This window comes from Coenobita brevimanus, chromosome 63 (assembly GCF_032717465.1).
Source record: "Coenobita brevimanus isolate Jiangsu-jjx chromosome 63, ASM3271746v2, whole genome shotgun sequence".
In the NCBI taxonomy this organism is placed as follows: domain Eukaryota; kingdom Metazoa; phylum Arthropoda; class Malacostraca; order Decapoda; family Coenobitidae; genus Coenobita; species Coenobita brevimanus.
Window position 1 is genome coordinate 4875973 of NC_137016.1, and position 13143 is coordinate 4889115.

A 13143-nucleotide genomic window follows, 5' to 3' on the forward strand; every position below is an offset into this window, starting at 1 on the left:
GATATAAGGCCATGAGGTGGCGGTTGGAGAGGAATATCGAAGGAAGAGACGTCCATAGGAGGGCAGGGAAGGGGGTATCACAGAAAGGGGTATCAAAGCAGAGGTAGAGGGAAAGGTAGCAGAATGAGAGACAAAAATACAGTGTTGTCAGGAATATAGGGCTATGTGGAGCGTAGTGGTTATTTGGGTATCGAAGGAAGAGACATCAACAGGAGGGATGTCAAAGCACAGGGAGGGACAGCATAAGGAGGAATGTCAATCGGAGGCACAGTGGAGCAAAAGGTATCAAGCATAGAGAAGAAAGGGGTACCCGGTATCACAGAGGGGAATATCAAAACGAAGGTATAGTAGGGTAAAAGGTGCAGAATCTCACAGAGCAGAGAGGGGTATCACAGAGGGGAATAGCAAAACTGGGGGTAAGGGTATCAGAATAAGGAGTGACTGTGGATACTTACAACTTGCCACGCAGATCGTTGACCTGAATGTTGAGTTCGTTGATCTAGAGGGCGGGACCAGGAGTTCAGTTAGCGCGGGGCAGTGACACTTTCGGGAGGGTGGGGGGACTCGGCTTCTCTTCCCAAATGTGACTTACTCTTTTTTGGCCAATGTTAAACTTAAACTATATGTGATTAAATTTTGGTGCAACTTAAGTGAGAAAAGGGGGGATGTGGGGGGATGTGGGACGGGCTAAAATAATAATACACATCTTTGTTTTGTTTATGAAATTGATGAGTGTAAATCCGAACTCTGTGATTATGGTACAATGTACTGTTTGGTGTGAAATCTTATAATGATAGGATTTTTTTTGGTTTAGTCATTAAACAGCCACTTTTCACTCATGTAATTATAAATACTAATCATCAAGCAGTATAAAGTGAAACCGCTTGCATGTTAAAATCCAAGACCCATTTTTAAAAATTGATAAGCAGTATTCTTGTCAGTTTAGGCTTTCAAGCACCTCTTCTTTATAGGTTTATTCTCTCCAAGAAGAATATGTTTTCACCCCTGTTTGTTCTCTCCGAAAAGGAGAGTATGTTTTCACCCCTGTTTGTTTGTTTGTCCGTCTATTAGCAGGATTACTCTAAAAGAGAGATTTGGACCAAATTTGGTGGGTAGATAGCCCTGTCCCAGGGAACAGTCGATTAACTTTTGGGACCGATCTGAATCATACTACAAATTCTGGATCCGAAAATAACTTTTTGTGAAACCCAAATCAGTGTTGAGAAATCCTACCCCATTATGAAGAGTGGTTTGGAAATTACGTTTCCCTTATTGGAGAGATGCGTTCCACTGAGTGCTGCTGTAGTTCTTGCATATGGTACCTTAACAGTCTCATCAATTATATTTAAGTCATGTTAAGAAAATTAATAGACACAAGAGAATGTTATGCCATTCACGACGACGACAACTTTTATTTTTTTTTATTGCAGCTGATAGACGATTTTTTCAGCTTAGGAAAGACTACTTGAACTGCAAGGATCACGTTTAGCTTTCAATAATCAGCTTCGCGACATAATCAGCTTCGCGACAAGAACTCCCCTCTAAGGCTGGAGATGGCAAGAATACGAAATATAAGACTTCCATGGGCTGAATGAGTCAAGGTATCATATGCAAGAACTAGTGGGACATTCAGTGGAGCGCATCTCTCTGACAAGGACAACGGAATTTCCAAACTACTCATCACGGTGAGCTAGAGTTTCTCATCATTGATTAGGGCATCTCAAAGTGTTTTCCCAATCCAGAATCTGTAATACGATCCGGATCGGTCCCAAAAGTTGATCGATGGTTCCCTGGGACATGGGCTATCTACCCACCAAATTTGGTCCAAAAATCTCTCAGTTTTTGAGTAATCCTGCCAACAGACAAACAAATAACAAACAGGAGTGAATACATACTCTCCTCGTCAGAGAGAACACTCGGCCACGCAGAGGTGTCAGAAAGCCTTTCATCTTCACCAGAATACTGCCTGGGTTTGGATTCTCTAACAGACCTACGATCATCATGCACTAGTAACTCAGCTTTGTTTTCGTAGGAAGGACAAGGGCAGTTCCTATTCTCCCCATGTCTCTTATGCTTCCCGCAGATTCAAAACCCAGCCATTTCGTTTTACAGAAGGGGCAGAGAAAGGAGAATACTAGCCCATATCTCTTTGTTCTTCCTGCAAAAACAGATATGAGTTACGACTGGGAGTTCATCGTAGGTTTGTTAGTGAATCCGGGTCTAGGTACAAATGGCAGCTGAGGTTAAAACTGAGAGCGGCAGGAGCAGCGTGTTTTGCAGCAGCCGCGGCACAGAGTTGGATTTCAGAAAGCTATAAAAATGCATATAGACTAAGACTAAAAGAAGAAATAGATAATAACAATAAGAATAATCCTATGGGCGCCACGTGAGTGCCAGTTATCATTATTGTTATTATTATTTTGAATTTAAATGGCTTTTGCTACTCTCACAATCATCTTATTTTTTAATTCCTCTTACTATTGATTATGATACCACTGTCAAGAATTATTTATACTGATAAATATTTTGGAAATAAATTGAGTTTCTAGGAGATATTCAAATGATTCTTAAAAATACGACAGACACATATAAATACATAAAGAGCAGAAACACTAGAATAACACATAGACTAAAACTAAACACACACACACACATATATATAGCTGTCGTTAGTAGAGGCAGGATGTTTAGATAAAAGATACAGAGGACGCGAGAATATGGGAAAAAATATAAAAACACGTAGAGATAAAACGTAATTGAAACTTAAATAAAGGCTGATAAAGAAAATAAATTAGGGTGGTGGGGAGGAGGTGAACTCGCTGGAAGAGCAAGGGTGAGTGGAGGGCGGGAAGGAGTCAGTGCGCCTTTAAAACACGACGTGGTAAAAGAAAAAATATATTTAAAAAAAATCTTTGTACGCTAGAAAAACGCTGTAAAGATTAGCATTCAGCAAAAGAAAAAATATATATTAAAAAAATCAGACACTGAAAAATAAAAATAAAACCACCACTTTTCCTTTTTCTGTCGTAGTTTTTTTTTTTTTTTTTTTTTTTTTTTTTTTTTTTTTTTTTACAGAATTATTTAGGTCTGTATCTTTTATTCTGTTGGTCGATGGAGCGGGAGCCATTATAATTACATTACCAGGCCTACTCAACATAAGCCTACGAAACTAAGCCACAAAGCCAGCTTATATTATCCCAAACCTTTATACTGTATGTACAAAGCTGTGGCACTACTCTACCACCAAACAATACATAATTACTCATATATACCTTTTACTGTACACCTTCCACCCCAGTCTTGAACAAAAAAATGTTTAGATTAAAATAATTAACTGCAGGGAAAATATGGAAACAATTGCAGAGCATACGATGATCCTACATAAGTCACATTTAGCCCTAAAATAGCTCTTTTCATAATGGGAGAGTTCCATTTACTATTTTCACATTATATACCTTTTCTGTTTCTTACGGCTACGCATTCCGTTGACAGGACTTCGGATCAAAATGAAGTCTTCAAGTCTGGATTGGTCAGTTGATCAGTAACCTCCTCAACGGTAAGCCGTCCCTTCAAGAATGGGGGGATTGGTAGGAGCACACAACTAAGCTACAGCCAGCAAACTTTACTTTGACACTCTGAGGTACCACTCTATAGATATCATGGATTTTAGTGGGGTTAACGTCATTCAGCAGTCTTAGGTAAAGATTGTTTACGTTCTGTTTGTGAACGTATCGTCCTTTCAGCATCGGCAATTACCACCATTACTGTCGCCCTCGGTGGTTCATTGCTCGGTACCTCCAGCGTGACAGATTCATCTCCGTGCGTCACTTGTTTTGATGAATTCGGTCGAATTAAAGTTTGCTGACTGAATTACTGCTACTGTCTCGTTTATATACAGTATTGCAATGTGTCCCTTAGTTGGCGCGACAGCTGGAAGAGGTCGCAGCACTTGGAAGGATCTCATGGGCAGGGCGCAGCAGATGTGCTTAAAGTTCATTTTCTGTACCCTCTTGCCCTTATGCCCTCTGACCAGTTCCATGGGCCGCACCTCTCCCAACAAGCACTAATAACAAAACAAAAATTCATTAGAAATAAATCTGCTCGAAGCATTTCTGCAAAATTTCTAGAGAAAAGTCTGCGGGTTAGTCATTCCAATTGCCACCAGAGGGAGTTGTGTGCTTTCGGATTAGTGGCTCAAAATCACGTTTTGTCGCAGGGTCGTGTGAGGAATTATTTTCCATATATTTATTACATTCTTTTAAGAAGGTCCTGGCCCGAGACAGAGTGAGTAGAATGATCCCTCTCTTTCAAACCGTGTCCATACTTGATGCTTGATAAACAGTAATTGCCAGAGCCACATGCAGTGTCATAGGGGATGAGAATGATCGCTTCAGTGGCCCAGTATGGAGTGAGCAGAGGGAGGACAGGGGAGAATTATCGGATATTTAGGTGGTCAGAGAACAAATTGGGAATTATCGGTGTTCAGCTGGTGGGAAGACTAAGGGAAAATTGTCAGGTCATTAGGCATTCGGCTCATAAAAAGGTGTACATTTATGTAGTATATTTTGTTTTACAATTAGTAATTCCTTGATCATTTTACTCTGTCACGGAGAGGGGACATGAAGGAGCAGCAAAAGCTCAATAATGGGAGAGGTGGGGTGGAGGGAGGGATGAGAGGGAGGGAGGCATCACGTATGAACACGGTGACGTCAGCTGGTCCGAACATAACACAAGTCCCCAGGGAGGCAAGAGTCTCATGACCAAACAATTGCTAGAGTGGCTGGCAGCAAGAGGAGGGGCTATAAGACGACACCCAGGCCTGCTTCTATGGAGGAATTCAAATGTGTATGGCACTTCCTTTAGTTTACTTAGATATTAATATACTTTGTATATTTTACCTGTTGTCTGACTAGCGTGTGAATATTTCTCGTGACAACTTCCATCTCGGGAATAGGTAAATGGGAAATCGTAAAAAAAAAAAAAAATGGTGTGCCCGTTTCCGTGGAAAGATAAACAACAACCACAAAAGATATTTGCAAAGTAAATGCAGTCGACTGTAATTCAAAAATTAAAAAAAAAAATGAAGGTGGGAAAAATCTATAGATAGAAAAAGAAAGAAGGCAAATGTCTGAAAGTGGAAATGAGAGTCGAACTTTGGCGGCTGCGCAGTATGAAGTGCCATACATGGGATGCCGGGTTGACCTTAAAGGGCGGCGTGCTGCCCTGGGGACTGCGGGGAGGGTCACACGGGGCCAGGTCAAGGGGGTGTCTGGGGGGTGGATGGGCAGGGGGTCAGGACAGGTTAACAGTAAGGGTAGAGGGCCACCGACGGCTACAAGGCAGCCTCGCCGGGGGCCCTCCTTCGCCCGGGGTCATCAGGGAGATCATGCGGGGGTTATACTGTCGGGTAAGTTAGCAAGCGAGGGTGAGGCTCCGAGGGCCACTTCCACGGCCTCGATCTACGCCTAGTGAGGACTGGGCTATACACTGGATGTTCTGGCTATTAGTATCTGCCCTTCACCACAACTAAATCTGTGGTCTCGCTAAGCTCAACAGACGGTTTGGCCAGCCCTGGACAGGTAAACAAGAGAATGGAAAACAAAAAACGAAGATACTTATAGAAACTGCAATTATGTTGCTCAAAGCGTAGGAAGTTAGTTTAAATAAAAAGAAAGAAAGATATAGAGTTGATGCCTCTCGTGACTAGTAACGGAACGCAGAAATCAACTAATGTGTCAACGCTGCTTGTCCCTCAGACCAAGAGACGAGGACCTACGCTCACCGCCTGGCTTATCGAGGGGAGCGATTGCACATCACCCGAGTAAGAACAGGAGTGACTTTCTTTAGGTCATGCCGCAGGGCTGTGAGGGGCGGGCCGCACCCGAGCCCGGCCCAGCCCGCTCCGACAGGCCCGCATCACACTGTCAACACCACTATCACTGATCACCACCTTCAGCTGTGGTTCTATATTTTTCTAGCATATATTAATACCCTTTGGCTCTAAACCTAGGTGATACATGACAATGACTAAAGAATAACACTCGTCTAGGTGTGCCGAGTGTTGGCTAAGATAAGATGACAAAGTTAGAGTCTAAGGAAATTGCCACCGAGCCTGAGGCATCTCTCTAGCGGCGGTGACTAGGGGAGCATCAGTCTGGCAGTTGTGGAATGTCCCACCCACTGTCTGACTGATTGGCTGGTTATGTGACTCACTAAGAAGCGAGGAGACGAGAAAACACACACACACACACACACACACACACACACACACACACACACACACACACACACACACACACACACACACACACACACACACACACACACACACACACACACACACACACACACACACACACACACACACACACACACACACACACACACACACACACACACACACACACACACACACACACACACACACAAGTGAGTGAGGTGTTAGTGTAAGGGTTGGGTGTAGCCACAACATCCAGTCTGTGGAGCTCGTGTGCAGGTCACGCCACACTCAGTGCTCATGTGCACCGCAGCAGTACAGAAAGTTGTGCACCATTTAAGTTATATAGCGGCTGAGTGCTAGTCACCATGTGACTTCTTCACTCTACCTTGTAAAATGATATAGAGTGACTAAGTGCACCAGCGCTGAGTGTGACAAGCTCGGGTATAGTAAGCATGTGTGTGCAGGGGAGGCAGGGTGTCAGGGGCTTCCTTATGCACTTGCTGGGCTGACAGCAGAGGCAGAGATGGCAGCAACAGCGGCAGCAGCAGCAACAGCAGGAAAAAGTGTGTGGTGGTCAACCCTTGCTTCCCATCAGTAAGCACATCATACTACACGTGCCATTGTGGTGGGCAGGTGGAGGAGCGGGACACTAATGTCCTGTACTGTACTGTATTGTACTGGTGTTGGCAGCTACAGGAACGGGTATAAGGAATGGGTGCACACTGGTATGTGGGCAGTGGTAGTATGGAAGGGAAATATAATGGCTTAGGATACTGTTTTATTGGTAGCTTTGGCTGGTAAAGGTAATGTTGGTTGCAAGATGCTGATGAGGTGATAGCTACGGTTTGGAAAGGTAAAATGATAGTGTTGGGTGGATGGTGTAGGTGGACTGCTCTACCTTCTACTACACTCTTCACTAGGCCATCTATGGCAGCTACACAATACGGCAACAGTGTGCCATGTGGGGGCGGATAAGAAGGAGTGAGCAGTGACAGGGACAAGTGCAACTTAAGGGCGGCGGAGGGACGGACGGACGGCGGGTGTGGGCGGCAGCGAGTGGTGGGTGTCCAGGGCTGGTCAAGCCGCAGTAGTCACACAGTACTACTATAGCACTCCCGACAGGGGCAGGAGGTTGGGCCACTGTACCTCGTAATCTCTCCTGCGGACTTCATACTCAAGGTCCCATTTCTGGGACTCACAAAGGAACAAACGCTCGTGGTAGTGCTTGCAGATTTCCTTAAGTGCCTCTATAACAGAATGCCTCGTTAAGATGTGGCAGGGGCGAGCCGTGAGGCTCTCCGGAGAAATGAAAGCAGTACAACAGGTAAAACATACATACATATGAATATCGAGTTGAAAATTTAGCCATAACTAATGGTCAGAAAGAGGTGATATGAGAACATGACACTGACTGACTAGATGAATGAGGCCCTCCATAAGAAACAGCCTGCAAGGGAAGAGAATTACTACAGGACACTGGCTAAGGTTCTGCTTTGGGAGAGTAGGCCAATGGTGGCTGCTAGCGCGGCCGCTGGAGACCAGCGACACCCTACAGCCAACGTGCAGGCTGCCTGCAGCCAGGTTGAACCAGTCTGCAGTCAGCCTGCAGCCAGCGAGCCGTGCAGTAGCGAGCAAGGCAGCGTGCCGGGCCGCCCAGTGGCCACTGTTACCTGATAGTCCTTCATTTTGATCTGGTGTTCCAGATCCCACTTGTCTCCCTCTAGGGTCTCAATGCGTTTATGGAAATCTTTGAGCAGTTTTTCAAGCTCAGCTAAAAACAGAAAAAAACAAAACAAAAATTAGGGACTAACCCCCAATTTTTATATTTGGTTTAATTGTTGATCAGTGACGTTCCTTCAACCGCCTCCGACGTGTTGAGCTCTGTAAACACATTGGGACGAACACACACACACAACACACATGTAGCGGGTGTGTCCAGTGCGGGGTGGTGGTGAGTGCAGGAGTCGGGGAGGGAACAAAAACTTCAAAGAAAAAAAAAACAATAGCTTCTGAGCTAATTGAACCACTCCAACGAAAAAGGGAACATAACGACATGAGAAGCTCTGAGAGAGTTGGCGGGTGGTACCGAGTCGTCCCTCAGGCGGACTCGCTGTTCACACGGGTTACAAGCGCAGCTCATCAGCAAAAATAAAGTCGACAAGAGAGAAAAAAATATATTTACATCAAAAAAATAAGACTCAGACATGATGGAAAAAACAAAAACAAAATAGCATCCCGCGTCAAGTGGACCCAAGATTGAATGAAGGTTGGACTTAACATTCATTTCAATCCGTCCCTGTGGCCCTCGCGACCAACCATCCAACCAGTGAACGACGAAAGGAGGAGGGGAGGCAAGCTAAGTCTGGTGCTGTGGGAGGGGTGGAGAAGGGGAGATACGGTTGGATGCACTGTAGAGTGGAAGGTGGTTGGTGGAGGGTGGAGTGGTCTGGGGCAGTCGGGTGAAACAAGAATACAAACCTCGTAATCCTTGCGCATGATTTCCATCTCCACATCATATTTCCCACTCTCAATCTCTGCGATGCGATCGTGGAATTCTTTTATAATAGTGCGCAGCTGGTCTGTTGAGGGAGAATGTAAACGGGCAAACTTTGAACCTAATGACTGTGGAGGGCGTAGCACCCGAGCAGCCCGGAGCGAAGATGGGATATGAGGTCCATGACACACATGTCTCAGCACTTCTCAGTTACGTCATTAGCAACATCAGTATTATTTTTAGGCAAAACTAACTCTGCTTTCAAATAACTATGCAATGCTTAGAAAAATGCAGCAGTTTAACTTTTAATACAGTTAAGATTTGCTCTACTAAAGAAACTAAACTGCAGCAGTGCTGATATCAGATATTAAAACTTGTTCAAGACTTCTTCATCTGAAAAAATGCACAAAAATATTGGCTGTCAAAAAATGGTGAGCACATGAAGAATGTCGAGCTACTGTAATTTTTCTAAGTCACGTCTTGCAAGTCGGTAGGTCGGCTAGCGACCATACTTTTCGTGAGTTTAACCTTCGAGGACAAGTGACGAGGCTCGTGATGGGTAACTGTCAGTCTTTGTTTTACTGGGCTCACGGATTACTTTAACCACGGCTAAGAGGCAGTAAAGAGCCAAAACCTGCATGTGTCTTGTCTGAATTCCCGTAGAGTTTCTATCAAGTTATCAGCAATGATCGGATATATCAGGTCGATCTGATGTTTGTAATTTGTTTAAATGTATTTTTGTATGTCTGTAGATTTAACTTTAGGTATGTATGTGAGTATATACAAGTTTGCTAACCCTGATGTGAGTGTGTGCATGTAGGTGTGATGAATATCAACGGAAGTGTGACAAAAAGTGTATGTATGTCACCTAGAACACATGGAACTACAGTCATCTACCTCTACACATGAAATTTACAACACATAGTCTGCTACTAGTCTGCGTTCTCCTCCTCCTCCTCCTCCTTCTCCCTTTTTCTCCTCCTCCTCCTCCTCTCTTCCTAGTCTTCCTTGCTCTGTTCTGGCTGCAGCTCCGCCTCTTCCTCCAGCATCTTCTGCTCCTGCATCCTGTTGCTTAAGGGAAAGGTTTGGGGAAGGAAGGTAAGGGTTAGTCCGGTTGATGTTAAGTCTCTTACACTAGCCTCAGTGATTCTGACTCTTTGAAAATCCTCACTAAGCCATTCCTTAATTCTAGTTCTCCCCTAATTTAATATTTTTTCCTCACTTCGTTCAGTATTCCCTCCAACTCTATCTGTATATATCCCTGACTCACTCCAGAATTTTCCCTATTTCATTATACTTTCCTATTTCGATTCGCTTTTCCTCAGGTCGCTATTTCACTATGTTTGCCTAATTCGCTCCGTTTTCCTCAGGTTGTTTACTACCTTCACCAACTCGCTTTATTTGTTCCCCTATCTCTAACTCATTATATATGCTTCCTAACTCATTTTATGTACTCCATACTATACTTCATATTATCTCCAACTCATATTTTTTGTGTCCTTCATCTGTAATGGCTTTTCTGCTTCCTCAGTTTTTCTGCTTTTTTTTTTTTTTTACATTCCTTTCCCTTTATTCCATGACATTCGTTCTTTCCTCTCTGCTATTATTTCGACTGCTTATCCTCAGCTGTCTCCTATCATCTTCCCTGTGCATCCTTATCTTCTCTTATTCCTCTTCTCTCGTTTGCTCTTCTCCCTCTGTACCTTGTTATTTCCCCCTGTCTCTCCCCCTTCTCTCTCTCTCCTTCTCAGTCACACACAGTCTTCTTTTGTTTCATTTGTTCTGCTCATTCTCGCTTTCCTTCCCTTTCTGACCCTTTCTGTTACTCCCATTCCTCTCTTTGGCTGAGATCGTCTTCTCTCCTACCATTTTGTTTTCTTCCCATAGGCCTTTCCTTATCTGTCTTTCCATTTTCCCTCCAACTTCTTTCTTGCTCACCTAATCTTCTTTCTTTCCTCCAGGTTCCCACTTCCCCAGCGTTTTTCTCTTCCATCTCAGGTTTCCTCTCTCCTCTCTTCATCTTCTCTCCCTCCCCATGCCTCTCTTTTCACCTTCTTTACAAGCCTTGTACCTTTCTCCTACCTCATGCACTGTCCACTGTCTCTCCACCCATCGTCCATCCTTTCTCCTGATCACATCCTTATTCTCATCATTCGTGTCCAGTGATGATTATATTTGTATTTCTCTTCTCTATCCTTTTTTTTCATTCCTCCATCTTTACCTTCCTCTCACTTCATCTTATTCCATCCTCCTCTCCATCCCTCTAATCTCTCACTCAGTCCACATCCTCGTTTTCCTCCTTCCTTCATGCTCTCCTTTTCTCCAGTTGTTTCCCCTCATGTCATCCCTAACTCAGCACGTATCCTTAATGATCCATTCCTTTCCTTTTCCTACCATTGCTTCTCCTCCCTCCCTGTTTCCCTAACCTTTTCTTTTTACATTTTCTCTTTTTTTCTTCCTCTCCCTCTCTACTGTATTCTTTGCCTTCTTCCATCACTTCTTTTCTTCCGTCTCTACATAGTCCCTTTTCTGCCCCACTTAATTCATTGCCTTTCTACATATCTTCTTTTTCTTTCCTTTATCACCGCCCCTCTTGTTCTGTCACTTTTCATTCCCCTTTTTTCTCCTCTTTCACTGCATCTCAGTTTCTCTTCTTATCGAGTCTTTGTTCATACATCTCTGCCTTCCCTTCTCCCTTCTCTGCTGCTTCGTGTTTCTGTGTTTTCTGCTTTCCTCTCCACCTCTCACTATCCTTTCAAACCAGTTCATTCTCTCTCATTGCCTCTAACCTTCTTTTCCCACTCAGTCTCTAGTCAGCTTCATTTTTACCTGCCTACTTCCTGCCATTTATTTTCTCTATCCTTCCGTGTCTACTTCGTGTCCACCTTTCAGTGTCCCGTTCGTGTTGAGCTCTCTTATCATACTTTTCTTTTGCCCTATATCTCATTCCTTCCCTCTTGCACTGTCTCTCATTCCTTCCCTCTCTCACTATCTCTCCCTCTCCTGCCGCCTGTGGAGCCCTCATACTTCATCTCTATCTCTCAGTATCTCTCTTCTTCTTTCGCTGTTTCTCCCCATCATCTCATTCTCCTCCCGTCTCATGTATCCGCTTCGCTATTATCCTTCCGTCTGTCTCCCTCTCTCGATACCTCTTTCCCTCCCTCTCTGTCTCTCCCTGTTTTATTATTAGCCTTCCTCATCCTCTTACAATCTCCCTGTCTTCTTCCATCGCTCCCTAGCCCCCATCCTCCCTAGCCCCCATCGTCCCTAGCCCCCATCGTCCCTTCCTCAGCCGCTTCCCTGTCTCTCCACTAACACCATCGAGGTTGTGAATCTCTCATTATTTATCCTGTATGTTTTCTCACCATCTCTCTCCCTCTTTTATTATCTCCCAATCTCTTTCCCTTCCTCCTGTCTCCGCCTCTTCATTGTACCTTCGTTAGCGTCATCAGGCTTCTGAAACTCATTATTTCTCCTCTCACCATCTCCTCCCTTCTTTCACTGTCTCCATATCTTCTTCCTTATCTCACCAACTCCCTACCTCCTTCCCTCCCTTCCTACGCCTCCTCACTATATGATTATTAGCACCATCAGTTCTGAATCATTATTTCTCTTCCTCGTTGTCCCACCATCTCTCTCTCCCTCTCTTACTATCGCTCTATCTCTTTTCCTATCTCCCTTCCTCCATTCCTCCGCTGTCTCAGTGTACCTGCGTTAGCGCCTTTAGTGTTCTGAATCTCATTATTTCTCATGTTTTCTCACCATCTCCCACCCTCTCTCACTATCTCCCTATCTTCACTGTCTCCCTTCCTGGCTTCCTACGATTCCTTAGTATTTCTCCCTCATTCTCCCACCGTCTCCCTCCCTCCCTCCCTCTCTCACTACCCTCCTATCTCCCTCACAATCTCCCGTCCCCTCCATCCTCCGCCACCTCACTATACCTTCGTTAGCACCATCGAGGTTCTTGGGGTGACCACAACGTTGGTCAATGATCTTGCGTCTCTCAGCGGCCTTCCTCTCCTGTTCCTTCTTCAGTTCCTCAGCGGCCTTCTTACGCAGGAGCAGCTGCAGGAGGGAAGGAGGTAGGAGGAGGTGAGTGGTGTGAAGGTGAAAATGCGTAAGGGAAAGTGAGAATGAGGTGATGTGTCAGTGAAAGCGAGACTGAGGTAATGAGTCAGTGAAGGTGAGACGGAGGTAATGAGTCAGTGAAAGTGAGGTAATGAGTCAGTGAAGGTGAGACGGAGTTAATAAATGAAGGTGAAACTAAGGTAATGAGCAAGTGAAGGTGAGACTGAATTAGTGAAAAAGTTAAGGGATTTTTTTTTTTTTACACCACATCCTACACCCTCCCTGCAAAGGTATGAATATTAGGCTAATTCTAAGCACATATAACCTTTCAACCCACAGCAAAGTTACGTTCATTTGTTTT

The 13143-nt window shown here is 44.4% G+C and overlaps 1 protein-coding gene across 6 annotated transcripts in view; it reads right to left on the bottom strand.

The window, feature by feature from the left end:
• The window catches only part of wupA (troponin wings up A), a 47976-nt gene that overhangs the window by 14250 nt on the left and 20583 nt on the right, over positions 1-13143 (bottom strand). For 4 of the 6 annotated variants that reach the window (XM_080275985.1, XM_080275980.1, XM_080275983.1 and 1 more), the window contains 3 exons: positions 12656-12779; positions 8699-8799; positions 456-499 (listed from right to left, as the gene is read on the bottom strand). In XM_080275985.1, the coding sequence (XP_080132111.1) occupies positions 456-499; positions 8699-8799; positions 12656-12779 (269 nt within the window). Of the gene's footprint in view, positions 1-455; positions 500-7366; positions 7468-7890; positions 7992-8698; positions 8800-12655; positions 12780-13143 lie in introns of all 6 variants that reach the window. The other 2 variants (XM_080275982.1, XM_080275981.1) reach the window with 2 other exon arrangements.